The 14,455-nt window shown below is 40.9% G+C and overlaps 1 protein-coding gene across 1 annotated transcript in view; it reads left to right on the forward strand.

Annotated features, from left to right (window-relative positions):
- MCTP2 (multiple C2 and transmembrane domain containing 2) overlaps nucleotides 1-14,455 on the forward strand; it is a 132,211-nt gene that overhangs the window by 21,601 nt on the left and 96,155 nt on the right. The window contains exons 2-4 of the mRNA XM_088139178.1: nucleotides 3,837-4,370; nucleotides 6,714-6,776; nucleotides 8,629-8,734. Coding sequence (XP_087995304.1) covers nucleotides 3,891-4,370; nucleotides 6,714-6,776; nucleotides 8,629-8,734 — 649 coding nt within the window. The 5' untranslated portion in view covers nucleotides 3,837-3,890. The remainder of the gene's footprint in view (nucleotides 1-3,836; nucleotides 4,371-6,713; nucleotides 6,777-8,628; nucleotides 8,735-14,455) is intronic.

Below are 14,455 nucleotides of genomic sequence, written 5' to 3' on the forward strand. Positions count from 1 at the left end.
GATTGAATGAAGGTCGAGGTAGCTGTTTTTCCACTCACTGGTTCTTGAAAGGAAATAGCTTTCCTGTTTCAAATATTAAATCAGAGAGCAGAAGCAACGCCTCACAAACAATTTGTAAAGGCAATTGAGAGGGCAGAAAATTACTGTTGTGGTAAACCTGTTCTGCCTTGAAACATCTTATGATGGTTGACGTTCTTTCCTTGCTTGACTTAGACGTGGAAATATACAGTACATGTACTCCCCCCCCCCCAACAGGACTCCCTGAAACATCAAAGAACTGTTGCTGGCCAGATTTAATATAAAGGTTTCCTAAATAATAATGAACAAGTGTTAGGGCTTGCTCAGCAGTTTATTTATTCAGTCTATGGCTATAGCGCATTCTTATATTGAAGAATCTCGGGATAGTTCCACATGAAGTGCCATGCAAATTTACAGGAGAAAAATAAACTCCAGCAGATAACAGGGCTGTAAACGAAAAGCCTTTGATAGTATGTGCAACAGAGAAAGGATAAAGAAAAGGGAAGGAATCGTTCACATATAACATTCACGCAGAGAAAAAATAGGATGAAGAGATGGTCTTCAACCCACATGTTGCAAGGCCCTCCATGAATATCAGTAGAGAGGGAATCCTAGAGTTTTGATACCACCAAAAAGAAGGACATTTTCTGTAAGAATCCATAACATAAGCACACTGTTTTCTTGGAGAACAATATAGGACAGCAGTACAGAAGGTCACCCCTTTAATTCAGTTGTATCTCTAGAAATGGAATGCCTTGGTCAAACGTTAGACTTTCTGCGGAGGGTGACCAGCGGTGTAGAACAGAAGGACCATTGGCAGATTGTCTATGAGCTGGCTATTTAGAGCTCATAGAAGTACACCATGTGTTCCTCCAAATGGTGGTATGATTGGAAAATGACAGATTGATTCAATATTCCTCTATTTAAGCCTTTTCTTCTTTCAACTATGCATGGAGTCTGCGACTGTAAATAATGCCATGGGTTTTTCAGTGCTCTAGCTCAAGGTTTTTCAAACTGTGTTGCATGGAACTGTAGGGCTTCATGCGAAGTAGATGGAGCTGTGAGAAACTGTAGAAAAACAAGTTCATTTGAATGCAGCCGATTTTCTATAATTAGAGTTTTGCTTCTTGATCGGGGGTTCCATGATTTTATTTTATTTTTAACTAATAGGATCTATGGTCTGAAAAAGTTTGACAACACCTGCTCTAGTCCTTCCTATAGATTAGCTTTCCCCAGGTTGGAGCCCTCCAGATATTGTGGGATTAGAACTCTCAGGATTCGCAGCTAGCTTGGTCATGGTGGTTGGGAATTCTGGGAGCTGTAGTCCCTACAAATCTGGAGAGCAGTAAATCAATGGGAAACAATCAACAATGAAATGATTTTTGACAACAACAATAATGTGTTTACTTTGAACATGTTAGGTAACCTTTTGCATTTGGTCTCAGATTATTCTTTCTATAATTTCCCCAGAAAATAGATGCTCATGGTATTGCTGGCCTCTTAGAAAGATTGGAAAACACAGCATTTGGCAAGGGATAGAGTAAATTAAAAACAAAACAAAACTTCTAGTGATTTTTTAAAAATTAAAAATGAATCTTTACAATTTAAATTTGTTAATATTTTTCTTGAAATGTTTGTAGAAAAGGAGCCTTTAATGGTATTTCATTGTATTTATGGATATAAGCTAAAAGACCCAAACTAATGACCTACAGTATTTTCAAAAATGCAATGATTTAAGTAGGTCAGGGAATAAGCAGTCAAGATTTTTAGTATAATTAAAAAGCTGGTGATGGTTATCCTTGTAGCGCAATGTAGCAAATGATACTTTTTTAAAACCAAAATTAATGGAAATTGAGCTGGGTCAGCTGTCAACCAATTCTTAAGCTTGTACCTGCTTGCCTGGTATGTAACATCATTCCATTTCTTGATGAAAGCTATTGTAAAAAATTCTGATTAAATAATTGTTTTACATGGTGGGTATCTTCTAAAAATGAAGTCTGCATCTCTCTTGAAGAATTTCTCTTCCAGTTATATCAAACAAGAAGAATGTACTTCCGCTCTAAATTATTATAGAATCTTCCTGACAAGTGAGTAAGCAGAGATTTAAATAATTAAAGTGAAACTTTCTTACCAGTGGTTAGGTTTAAAGCACCGTAAGGTCAGTTAGATTTGCCCTCGTAGGGAACATCCTATGATATATCTTTTACAAAGAATCACCCCTTGGGAATGAACTATTGCTCTGAGTCAAACCTTAAAGCTTCCTCTGTTATTCTTTCAGTGGTATTTGCTGCAATTCAGGGCATAGCATGGTCTGCCTGTACGTTTCTTGTCAGGGAGTGCAGTCTGTAGGGTCGGGATGAAAATCAGGAATTCTCCCTCTCCGTGTCTGATTTTAGTAAAAGAAAGACTTCTAGGCCTGTCTCTGACTTTGGCTTAACTGCCTATCTGTGTTTCTTCAGTCCTGTTTGGGTTTAGAATGCATAGGTTTGCTATAATGTCAGGATTGGTTATAGAAGGTAACGTTTTAAATTGTAAAATGTATTCTCTAGTTATCGATCACAAAGACCTTGGGGTGGTGATACTGAGTCTAGCACCTCTATGATGGACTGAAGCGCAGCCTTCTGTCTTTTGATACAATTTGTTAATTGGAAAAGGTGCTACCAGACTCCTTCTGATGGTTTGATCTTTTTAAAAAAGCTTTCAGAATAAAAGGACTCAGCAATCTGCACCCCTAAGGCCTTAGGTGACCATGATCCGAAGTTCAAAAGGCCATGGGAAGTCATTAGTTTAGACCTCAACCTTGACGACTTTAAGATGTGTGGACTTGAACTCCCAGAATTCCGCAGCCAGCATGGACTCTGGGAGTTGAAGTCCACCCATCTTAAAATTGCCAAGGTTGAGAAACACTGGTGTAGACTTCTAGTAAGAGGACTCTGCCTTGACCTGATGTATGTAGTGAAGGAAAGAGACGGGTCAGAAAGGGATGGTAAGAAAGAGGGGTGGGAGAGAGAATGAATGGTTCTGCCCACTTTGTACACCTAGTTCTTAAGCATATTTACCAGTGACATGCAACACCTCTTATTCTCAAGGGAATGAATGGTGATGGTGATAAAAAGGTCTCTTACCTCTGGTTTATAGGGATGGGAGCAAGCTAGCAAATTGGATCATGGTATAAAGTGCCTGTACTGCAGTCTGTGGAATCTTCCCCTGTGGTCCAAGTAGATGTGCACATCGTTTAGAAGATCTAGGTCCCCTTCCTCAGCCTCTTTTAGGGCTTCCAGATGTTTTAGGGCCACTCTTCTCAGAATTCCAACCAACTTGGCCGTTGGTTTTTAGCCATCTTAGAATGCTGAGAATTCCAACAAATCGGGCAAGTGATAGCTTGGAATACCAACCATGTTTACTTCAAGGGCTCAAATCTTCCCCCTTCCACATGTACAAGTGTGCCCAGAGCCAGATAGAGCTATTCCTTCCATGGGATAATTTATGGTTAACCATGTTCCAAACAATTTACAACCTTTGGGAATTCCCGTTGTGTAATTTCTGGGAGACAACTGAAATAGCTTACCGTTCACTATTTTTATCCTCACGACTTGTGTGGGATTAAGAATTGATTTCCTTCCTAGTAAGAATAACATTTTCCTGTGAAGTTTTTTTTTTCTTCCACATTGGGAGAAATTAGTAATGCAATCGGTTTTGACCAGGATCTGCTCAAGGTATCTGCCAGAGACTTCTTGGTGTATGATCCAAATCCGTGTATCTCCAGAACGCTACAACTAATTAATCTTTCTCTTTCTCTTTTACCCCATTGTTTTTAGGAGTTGGTGAGAGGCGTACAACTAGGAGTATTATATAAGGCTATCAGCTTAATAATGAATCTGGAGAAACCTTCTGTCTGGGGATCGCTGAAACAAAGAACAAAGCCTTTGTTACAAAACCTGAGCGTCAAAAGGACTAAAAAAAGCTCAACCAAACTGATAGAGAAAAGACAGAATCATCCTTTAGATCGGCGACTTAGTTCCTCGGTGCCTGATGTGCTGAACATAGAAACAAGTATTGAGGAAGAGACTCACTATTCACGGTCCAAAGCCATGTCTACTTACTTCCCGAGTGGCTTTTCTGCCACTGAGATATTTCTTCAAAACAGTAGTAACTCTTCCATGGTGCAGACGGAGGAAGAATGGCAATGGAGGAAAGAGGAGACCGTCCACTTGGAAATTGGGGTTCAGGAAACGGAAGGGTTAGTTGTTCGTGATCCAGATTTGGAGGCAAGGCGGAAATCCAGTGAAGATTTCTTTGAGTTGCTGCAAAGGAACAGTTTCAGCAGCGATGTTACGGAAGATGCACTTGAGGTAATGTGCTTTGGGGACAATTAAATCTGATATAGTTTCTTTCTAGCATGTTTCCAAAACCTTGGGCAATTTTAAAAATAGGGCAAATCAAAATGGGGGGGAAAAGAAACTTACATCCACAAAAAGCTATATATCAGTGGGGAATTGATGTACCTGGAGGCACAAGATTCAAGAAGGTAATCCAAGATTCCATGTAGTTGGTTTCTAAAAGCTGTCAAGTCTCCTTTGAGTCAAGCTCAATTTCTGGTCACTTCACATAATACATCCCTGTTGGTCTTTTCGATACAAGATGGAAGTGATTTGGCACTGCCTTAAAAAAAACAAAAAACTTCTCAGTCTAGTCTACAATCCAAGACTTTTTGGTGATTTCCCATCCAAATAACAATCAGCTTCAACACTACGTAGCTTTCTTGAAATCAGCCAAGGAACATGTCTATAAGTCAAGATCAACTCAAGGGCATCTTTACTGCAAATTGTATTTCTACTTTTAAAAATAAATGAATAGAGGAGATCATTGTCATTACATCTTTCTTCAACCTGTCACATCCCCCCAGATGAGTTTTAAGATTTGTAGTCCCAACATATCTGGCTGACTTTACTTATGGGAAATCTAGTGAAAACTTTCCACTTGAGCTGAACTATTACTTGATATAAAAAACGTGGTGCATGCTCAATCATATTTAGGAATCAAATTTAGAACATGGCAGGTTCTTGTAATCTCAGATTCATACAATCTTGTTGGGCATCTCCTGTTTAGACACAGCTTAATTTTCTCTTGCTAGATTCTCTGCTTTCAGTTTTGACTGATATGCTAGCTTATAATATATATATGTGTGTTTGTATGTGTATGTATACACACACACACACTCACACATTCTTCCTAGTGATGCTATCAAAAATAGATGAGTGTGTAGAATTGTTTGTTTTCCATTTGCATTCCAAAGAGACATGAGTTGGCTTAAAATTAAGTGTCAAACAGAATTGTAAAAGTAAGAGTTATTCATCTGAGTAAGCTCTGCTGAACACAAACTAGTAACAGTGTCTAACAATATTGAATAAAAAATAAGTTAAAAGCCATTTGAGGCAAGAGATGACTGTTGGAATGGGTAGCTAAGTATGTCAGGTGACCTTCTTACGTTCCGTTGGTGACTTCAAAGCTTTTGTCTTTTTTCAGTTGACTCATGCCATTTAACTAAAGCCAACCCTCCAGTTTTCTTCTCGGGGGTAGCTTGAACATGCCACCTTTCAGGCATCAGGACTATTTTTGGCAGCAGCAACATTGTACATGGATTTAAACTGAGATGGTTCAAGCCTTCTTCATCTCTGAAGAAGATGAAGACAACTTCTGAAAGATTTCTGAAACCCATGAGATTGAATAACCTCATCATCTTCCCCATAAATCTTGCAGATTTCTGCAATCATGCAAGGTCTCAGCCATGTCAAGAAATTGATTTATGTCAGTTTTGGGGGCACCGTTTAGGGACCCCTTCTCCTCCATCGCTACCAGGTATCGAATGCAATTTCTAGTGTTTTGCTGTTCCTCTTTCTCTGTCTTTAAGATTACTGTAGAGACTAATTTCTTTAGCCAGACCTTTAACAGTCAGTGATTTTATTATGCACGTATTAAGTCCCTTGTTTGGATTGCAACTTTTTGTTCACTCTGTAGTTTTCTTCCTCTGTGTTGCTTCAGATGGTAAGCCACTAGAAGTTTTCCTTTCAAAAAGACGGGTGGCATTTCCATAAACTAAAGGAATGAAATTAATAAACCTCAACATTGTGGTATGCAAACCTGATATGAAGGAAATCAACCCTGATTGCTCATTGGAAGGACTGATAATGAAGCTCAAGCTCAGATACTTTGGTCACCTCATGTGAAGAGAAGAGTCTTTGGAAAAGACCCTGATGCTGGGAAAGATGGAAGGCAAAAGGAGAAGAGGACGGCAGAGGATGAGATGGTTAGATAGCATCCCTGAAGCAATGAGCATGAAACTGAGCAAACTCAGGGAGGCAGTGAAGGACAGGAAGGCCTGGCGCGAAATGGTTCATGGGGTCACGAAGAGTCGGACACGACTTAACGACTGAACAACAACAACAAAACCTGATATGGGAGCCCAGTCAACTGGGGCTTAGTCTGCAGATCATCACTAAACAATCCAAGGCTTAACATGATCTGTGTGGGAGGCTTTTTTCTGGGAAAGTCTGAATTTGGCCCCAAAGAACCCATCTTCTTGCACTTCAATTCTTCCTCCAGCATTATTATTCTTAACTTGTTGAACCCTTCAGCAATGCAGTGCAATGTCATGTCAAAAAAACTCTGCTCATTCACAACTTCTTTTTCTGCAGCGGTCGTATGGAGATGCCAACCTTGACTCCTCGTATTCTTCTCAGCTGTCTGAGGAACAGCCTGTGAGTAATTTTGCTGCTCTTTTTTAAACGCAGTGAAACTCAGGAAATAGCAGTTAATTGGGTAGTTATAAATATCAGTTTAGCAAGTACTTTTGTGGAGAGCAATTTCTTCACTGCAGTTTTTTATGCTTGTGGAGAGCAGTTTCTTCAGCTTCTAGAGCAATGTTTCTCAACCTTGGCACCTTGAAGATGTGTGGACTTCAACTCCCAGAATTCCTCAGCCAGCATGGCTGGCTGGGGAATTCTGGGAGTTGAAGTCCACTCATCTTCAAGGTGCCAAGGTTGAGAAATGTTGTTCTAGACTCTTTAACAGCCACATTGGACAATTTTAGCAATAGAAATGATTTGATTATTTCTTGTATTTCCATCGTGCATTTTTTCTGAGAGGTCAGAGTGGCAGACTGGGGGCAAGTCCTGTGGAAAACACGGAAAAAAATATGAAATCAGAGGCATTCCCTATGCCTTTATTTATTTAATAGGTATTTCAAAGCATAATCCGGGAAAAAAAGAGAGAAAAGCAAAAAGAAAACAATAAAGAGATTTACAAACTCTATAAGATGGAGCGAGATTTTTGAAGTAACACTAGATCAGTGCTGCATATCGAAGTGGTCAAAACCAGTATTAAAATCAAGTCAGTATTTAACCATGAACAAAGATAGACTGTGTAATGTGAGTCTTAATTCAAAATAAACAATTAGGCAAAGTTTCTACCTGATCTAAAAAGATCTAAGCTTATTTAACAACTTAGGCCAGAGCTAACATATGACGGCCGTATGTTGAGACACACAAATTTGGATGTGTTGTAAGCCAATATGTCAGGTTATAGCCCATGGATAATATTTAAGTTGAATTAAATTTTGCCTTAGACATTGATGCATGGTCCCACAGTTTAGTCTGCCATTTTCCTAAGGAGGCTATTGTAGGTGATTTTCAGTAAGAGGCATGAAATACCCTGACAGCTATTATCAATATACAGAGCCAAATCTGTAGACTTTGTAGGGATTGATTTATTTATCAAAATGTTCACACTGCCCCATAGCCAAAGCTCTCTGGGCAGTTTACAATCAAACACACTTAAGAGATAAAATCTGAATAAAAACATACATAATAAAATCGAAGAAAAGGCAAAATAAAATCAGCATAGAAATTACGTAGCAGCAAGGCAGTCATTCAGAATCCAAAACAATCCAAATCAAAGTACAATGAAAAGCCAGTTAAAAGACCTGGGAAAATAGAAAGGGTTTCACCTAGCACCAAAATGAGGCTAATGGGGGTGCCAGGTGAACCTGTTGGGGAGGCAATTCCATAAATTGGGGTCCCACCACAGAAAAATCTCTCAGGTTCTTTTGCGCAAAGCCTGGCGTCTCTTGGATTGGGGTGGTTCATCCGTCTTACAAATCAGTGATACTTATGGTGTGGTCAGCCCGTGGCAAAGCATGCGATCGAAAAGGCGAGCTTGTTTCGTAAATGTTATGACTGTGGACCTAGGTTCATACCAAACCACCTTCAGTTTCTTTCCTCAGTCTTGGGGTGGACTTCAGTGGCTTGGCTCACAGACCAAGTCCATGAGATGTTGGCGTCTGACCACTTTAGGTTGTGACTTTCCTGTTTGTTTGGAGGCCAACTATTGCTTATGCAGTCCTGGAAGTGAAGGAACAAACAATGGAGCAGGGAAGGGGAGGTGGGTGATGGTTGGCTCAGTGGCCCTTCCTTGTGGCCAAATCAAGAGTTGAGTCCACATGGAATTTGGCTTTGGCAGTTCTTAGAAGGGCGACTGAACATGGTCTGTGCTGGCTCTTTAGGGAAAGTGAAACTGACAGCGGACTTCCTTTTTTTCAAAACATTTTCCTAGACTCTCGAGGGAGGCAATGATGGCTTGAGCAAGCCCAGTTCCTTTGCATATCTGTTGATGATACACCTGAAAGAAGGCAGGAACCTGGTTGTCCGCGATCGCTGTGGTGAGTCAGTTTTTGTATCGTGTCTCATTTCTGACACACCTAAATGCAGACACCCATTAGCTATGTACCGATTGATCGCTTATTTTTGGTTTCTGTGGCAAATTATGGTACTGTAGTTCAGTGATTGGCTACTGACCGATGATGCGATCTCAGGGGGGACCTCTGGGGCTTGCAAAAAAGATGCTAGGAGTCCTTTCCTCCACCGAAATGGGAAAGAATTGTGAAATAAATGCAGAACTAAAGAGAGAGAGAGAGAAATAATCACAGTGTGGGATAACAAGCTCTTAATTCTTTCTCTTGTTAAAGATCAGTGTACATATGGTTTTTTTCTTAAGCTAGAGAAATACATCCCAGGTAGACCCGTGGATTTTCTGGAGGTCTGATTTAACTCAAATTGCTGGGAATTTTTTAAGTTGCAGGTCCAGCACATCCAGAGGGCCTCAGAATATGATTGGGCATCCTAGACTAATACATGGATAGAAATGCCATTGGTGTTTGGATTTTACATATCTCTGAATTAAAACAAAACAAAGCCAGATTAGTGTCAGAATAGAATGAATTTATAAATGCACAACTGACAGAGTCCAGTACTAGTAAAATTTTAGGGGTGGAGACAGGAATTGGATGAGTCCTAGAGACAAACGGTTCCCATTCCCACCTTGAAAATCACCTCCAAGCCAGTAAAACCGATGAATTTTGGGTCACCTCAGTTTAGCAATTTTGCTAATGAATTTTGATGGGGTGATCTGAGGTTGCTGGGGTGGAGGTGGTGCACAACTGGGGTGTTGGAAGTCCACAGGCAGCCCCTGATCTCTATAATATCTTCTGGAGGGGTGTGTGTGTGTGTGTGTGTGTGTGTGTGAAAAAAGAAAGAAAAAGAAGAGAGAAAGCAATACAACAAGAATTATATATAACATAAGGCCTCTTCAAATGTGTATATAACGTTTATACACAATTTCAGTAACAGATGATCATATTTCAGTGTAATTATTTGTACATGACCTATGTCTGTAAGCGACTTGTTTGTAAATAAGATCATGTCCACGACAGAACCAAATAAGCCACAGGAAAGAAAAGAAGAACTAAGTGGTTTAGAGGTAGAGCAGCTCTCCTCTAAGGCTGCAGCCTCTCACCTTAGAGCAAAGAGGGGAAAAGCATGATAGAGTTACATCAAATCATGTGCTCTAGGAACATCTTTCCCTCTCATAGGTGTTAGAACCTGTGGCCACCTGTTGCAACTAAAAGCAAGGAGATTAAAGATGGGTGTATGCAGGGAAGGGAGGGAGGAAAGGAAGGAAGGAAGGAAGGAAGGAAGGAAGGAAGGAAGGAAGGAAGGAAGGGGAAGAGGAGGAGGAAAGAAGGAAGGAAGGAAGGGGAGGAGGAGGAAGAAGGAGGGAAGGGAGGGAGGGAGGAGGAGGAAGGAAGGAAGGAAGGGGAAGAGGAGGAGGAAAGAAGGAAGGAAGGAAGGGGAGGAGGGAGGAAGAAGGAAGGAAGGAAGGAAGGAAGGAAGGAAGGAAGGAAGGAAGGAAGGAAGGAAGGAAGGAAGGGAGGGAGGAAGAAGGGAAGGGAGGGAGGGAGGGAGGGAGGGAGGGAGGAAGGAGGGAAGGAAGGGAGGGAGGGGAAGAGGAGGAGGAAGGAGGGAAGGAAGGAAGGGAGGGAGGAAGGACGGACAGACATTTGGTAAAGTATAGAATTTTCTGCTGGGAGATGTGATGTTGGCCCTCAATCTAGATGGTTTTAAAAGGGAGAGGTTTGGGGTGCATTGGGTTATCAGTGGCTGGATTCAGCAGCAGGCAGGCCTGAAGACTGGCCACTGCAAAGCGATGGGGAAGAAGGCAACCTCTCAAGTCCGTGAGCTTCCTGCTTCCATCCAATTCCAACCCCACTGGGATACCTAACGCTGAACAGTTCTGGGCCTGACGGAGTCTCAGGTCTGTTCAGGGCATGGGTGTGGGAGTCCATGTGTGTGTTGCCACTGTATGTGTGAGCTCTGCTTTGGGTCATGTGACCAGGAAAGAGGAGGGAGGGGGCAGTCAGCAACATCCCAAGCCACTCCCCAACTCTCTCCCCCCCACAATGAGGATGCATTGCGGGGTTTTTTCTCTCTCTCTCTCTTCGACTCCTATTGTCAACTCCCAGCCTATTTTCAAATTTAATATTTCTTTTGCTAGTCTCTTCTGCCAGACCAAACCTGAACCCATTTTGTTTGGCGTTCAGACTAAGGGCAGACAGGCAGAACCCCAAACCTTTATAACGAATTGCTGTCCAAGGTTCTGTTGGGTTGGGAAGAACGAGAACCACGCAACCAGCGAGTTTAGCGGCACTCTTTGTCTCAATGTTAGCTACCCCTTTGGAAACCTTTAATATCAAAGTCAGTATAATTTTCAAGAGGACAAATACCGTATCTCAAAGGCTTCCTTATGTTGTAAAACTCCTTTTGTATGTAAAAGTGTCTGATGATGCTCTAAAACCACACCGTTCTAACGTCACAGTTAAACTTAAATGTAAATGAAGATCTTTAACTCCTACAGGATATTTTTACCTTATGTTGGTCCTGGGACTAAGTTTATTGAATAGTTGGGGGGGGGGTGCCTACATTTCATTTGTTGTTTTAGTGGCTCCCTCTGCTGGATATTTCCAAATATTGCAAGGTATTAGATGAATTGAACAAATATGTACATCCTGTGTTTGATCTCCAAATATTTCACACAGTGATTAGTTGGAAGCTCTCTGTATCTATTTGGGAAACTGAGAAGCAAATGGCATAGTAGGAAGATTAATTCTAGTATCGTGGTCCTGTGCAGATCCTGTCTCTTTTACCAAATGTTTGTTTTGTTGCCAACAGCAAAATAAAGAGACAGGATCTCTTTATTTTGCTGTTGGCAACAAATACTGTTGCTGATTTCTCTGTTTTAAACTTCTTAAAACAGCCTCTATATGCAGAAGCACTTTATTCTAATACTGAGCCAAATCTGACTTCTCCTTTCCCTAGAGTTTTCTCTTGAAAAAAGAAAAAAAAGGTTTTTGTTTTTACTTCCTTGTTGTCAAAGTGCTTTAGAATTGATTTCAAATTTCTTGGGTGGCATTTTCAATTAACTTTATGGCTACTGGTTGGTGGAAGATGCTGGAATTCTCTCTTTTCTGTTTGTTACTCTCCTTCACCCTATCCATGTGAAGTTCCTATTGATCTCTTCCCACTCTGGTATTAACTTAGGCGTGGGAAATGGGGAAGGCTGCAGGTTGTACAGTAAGAGATGGAACTCACGTGTACACCCTGTAACCCAGGGGGAAAAAAAGTTCATGCTTTATCCAAATCAGTAAATCATTGTCTGTTTGCTTCGTGGCCTTGTTGTGGTGGTGGGAATCTCAGGTAAGCCTCTTCTCGATTAAAACTGGAAACAGCAGAAGCACTGCTAGAGAAGAAAAAATCTGGATTAGTCAAGGGAACGACTCCTTTCCAGTCTCCCACACTGCAGCGCAGGGGATTCATCACTAGGGCTGTGAAAATCATTTCGAAGAGGGCTTGACAGTTTTCGAATGGTTAAAGCAGCCACATTGTTTTCTGGGCTTTACGGTTGCTCCGGAAGCTCCTTCTGGCTGACTTTGCACACACGTTTGTGCACCTTCACTTCTCTCTGTCGGGGGAAAGCAAAAAGCCCTGACGTTTTCTTTCAAAAGTTTCCTTCCAGCCTGCTCACTTTGTGCTTTGTTGATAACCAAGGTGGTGGGAATCCAAGTTTAGAAGGGAAGGCTGGATTCAAAACAAAATCTCACCGGGACTGACATAAAAAGCTAAAAACAAATTCTGTGATTGCTCAACCTGGCTTACACAAGGTGCTAAGACGGAGGCTGAGTTCTCACAACAAATTAAACCATGAACTATCCAACCCCATTTTATCCTAGCATTTTGTGTGAACCTCAGATGCAGTGTGCAAGTTTGATCCCCCCTGTAATATCCTTCCATTTTGCCTGTGAGCACGGCTGTGCTGAATTACAGCCAATTCACATTTTCAGTATGTGGACTCATTGTTGGTTAAGGACTAAAAACTCTGAAAGCTGGTTCAGACATGCATGAATGCATATGTGTACATAGCCACCACAATTTGTCCTGCATTGTCAAATTATGGGTGAGAACTGCTGATCTAGAAAGTTAATCAGGGTTGGACCTGACTAGGGCTGAGAAGCAGAACTAGTTTGGTATAGTGGTTAAGGCACTTGTCTAGAAACCAGCAGACCGTGAGTTCTAGACCTGCTTTAGGCACAAAGCCAGCTGGGTGACTGTGGGCTAGTCCTTCTTTCTCAGCCCTAGGAAGAAGGAAATGGCAAACCACTTCCGAAATCTTGCCAAGAAAACAGCAAGGACTGGTCCAGTCAGTTGCCAGGAGTCAACAATGACTTGAAGGCACCCCCCCCCCAAAAAAAAGGCTTAGAAAGGAGACCATTAGGAAATGCCAGAACTATTGGATAGTCTGGGAAGTTAAAAAAAATACTGAAGAAACTAATGGCAAGCCACTTTTGTATCATGCTAAGAAAATTGCACGAATGTGTCCATGTCAGTCCCTGTGAGTCGACTTTAATCGAAAGAGACTTTTTGCAAGAAAACACCATAAAGAGAAATGCTACAGAAAGACTGAAAACATTTTGAGAATAAGGTAGAAAATATATAGTGGGGTAGACATTGACAGCAGATGAAGAAAGCACCAGGTTGAAAACATTTTCTGCAAGGAGGCAATATTATGTTGCATTCCAGAAACCATCATGTCCATGAGATCGCCAGGTGTTGAGATGGATTAAAAAAAAAAAAACTTTTGTGCCAGGCAGAATGAAATTCACCACTACAGTTCTGCAATACTTTCCTGTTGTTGTTTTTAATTAAACTAATCTCCATGCAGATAGAAAATGCTAGTGATATTCCCCCTTTTTTTAATTTGCAGGATCTTTTTATATGGGGAAACATCCAGAAATATCCATCGCTTTTTGGATCTGGTTGCTACTCCTAATATCTTACTCATTTTCCACTTTTGGTTCTGTGCAGAGGCTCCTCATCCTTATTTACATAGTATTGGTTGTGCATACAGTAGTTACATAGAATTTCATTTGAGCAAATGCTTGGGGTTCTTCGTGTGTTCTCATGTTCTCTGAGAGGGTGAAATTTTGGGGGAGAGCCTACAGCCAATTTTGAGAGTGCTCTGCACACCCAAGCTTGCTGCGAGCTTGTGGTGGGAAAATCAGCAAGTTTGGAGAGAAGGCTAAATGTAGCCATGTGTAGCCAACCACATCAACTCTTAATGTAGCCAACCACATCAGTTCTGTTGTTTTTATTGAGTTATTTATGATTTACTCTTATACGTGAGAGTCATCATCAAAGTCATTTATCAGTTTAGGTGGTATGTTATTACAAAATTTGTAATAACTGCACTAGCCAATGTAACATCAGGTTTTGAAAGCGAATCCAAGCTGTAGCAATGGTGGGGGGTGGGACATCAAAGCAATTATAGACCGGTTTAACTGAATGTATATTCTGTATAAATTAATAGCAGCTTTATTACAGCTATTGTTATCAATCACACAGAAGAACAAGTGTTGTGAAAAAATAAATCAACATTACAGCTTCAGCAAATGTAACATATTAGCCTATTAAAATTCTTGGGGAATTCAAGGAAGCAGGTGGATAGATCTGGTAGCCGTCATTTATTTAAATGCTCAAAGCCTTCTGACAGT

Source organism: Python bivittatus, unplaced genomic scaffold (assembly GCF_059951505.1).
Source record: "Python bivittatus isolate LINGU-HERP-01145 unplaced genomic scaffold, Pbiv_v1 ctg000210_np1212, whole genome shotgun sequence".
Lineage (NCBI taxonomy): Eukaryota > Metazoa > Chordata > Lepidosauria > Squamata > Pythonidae > Python > Python bivittatus.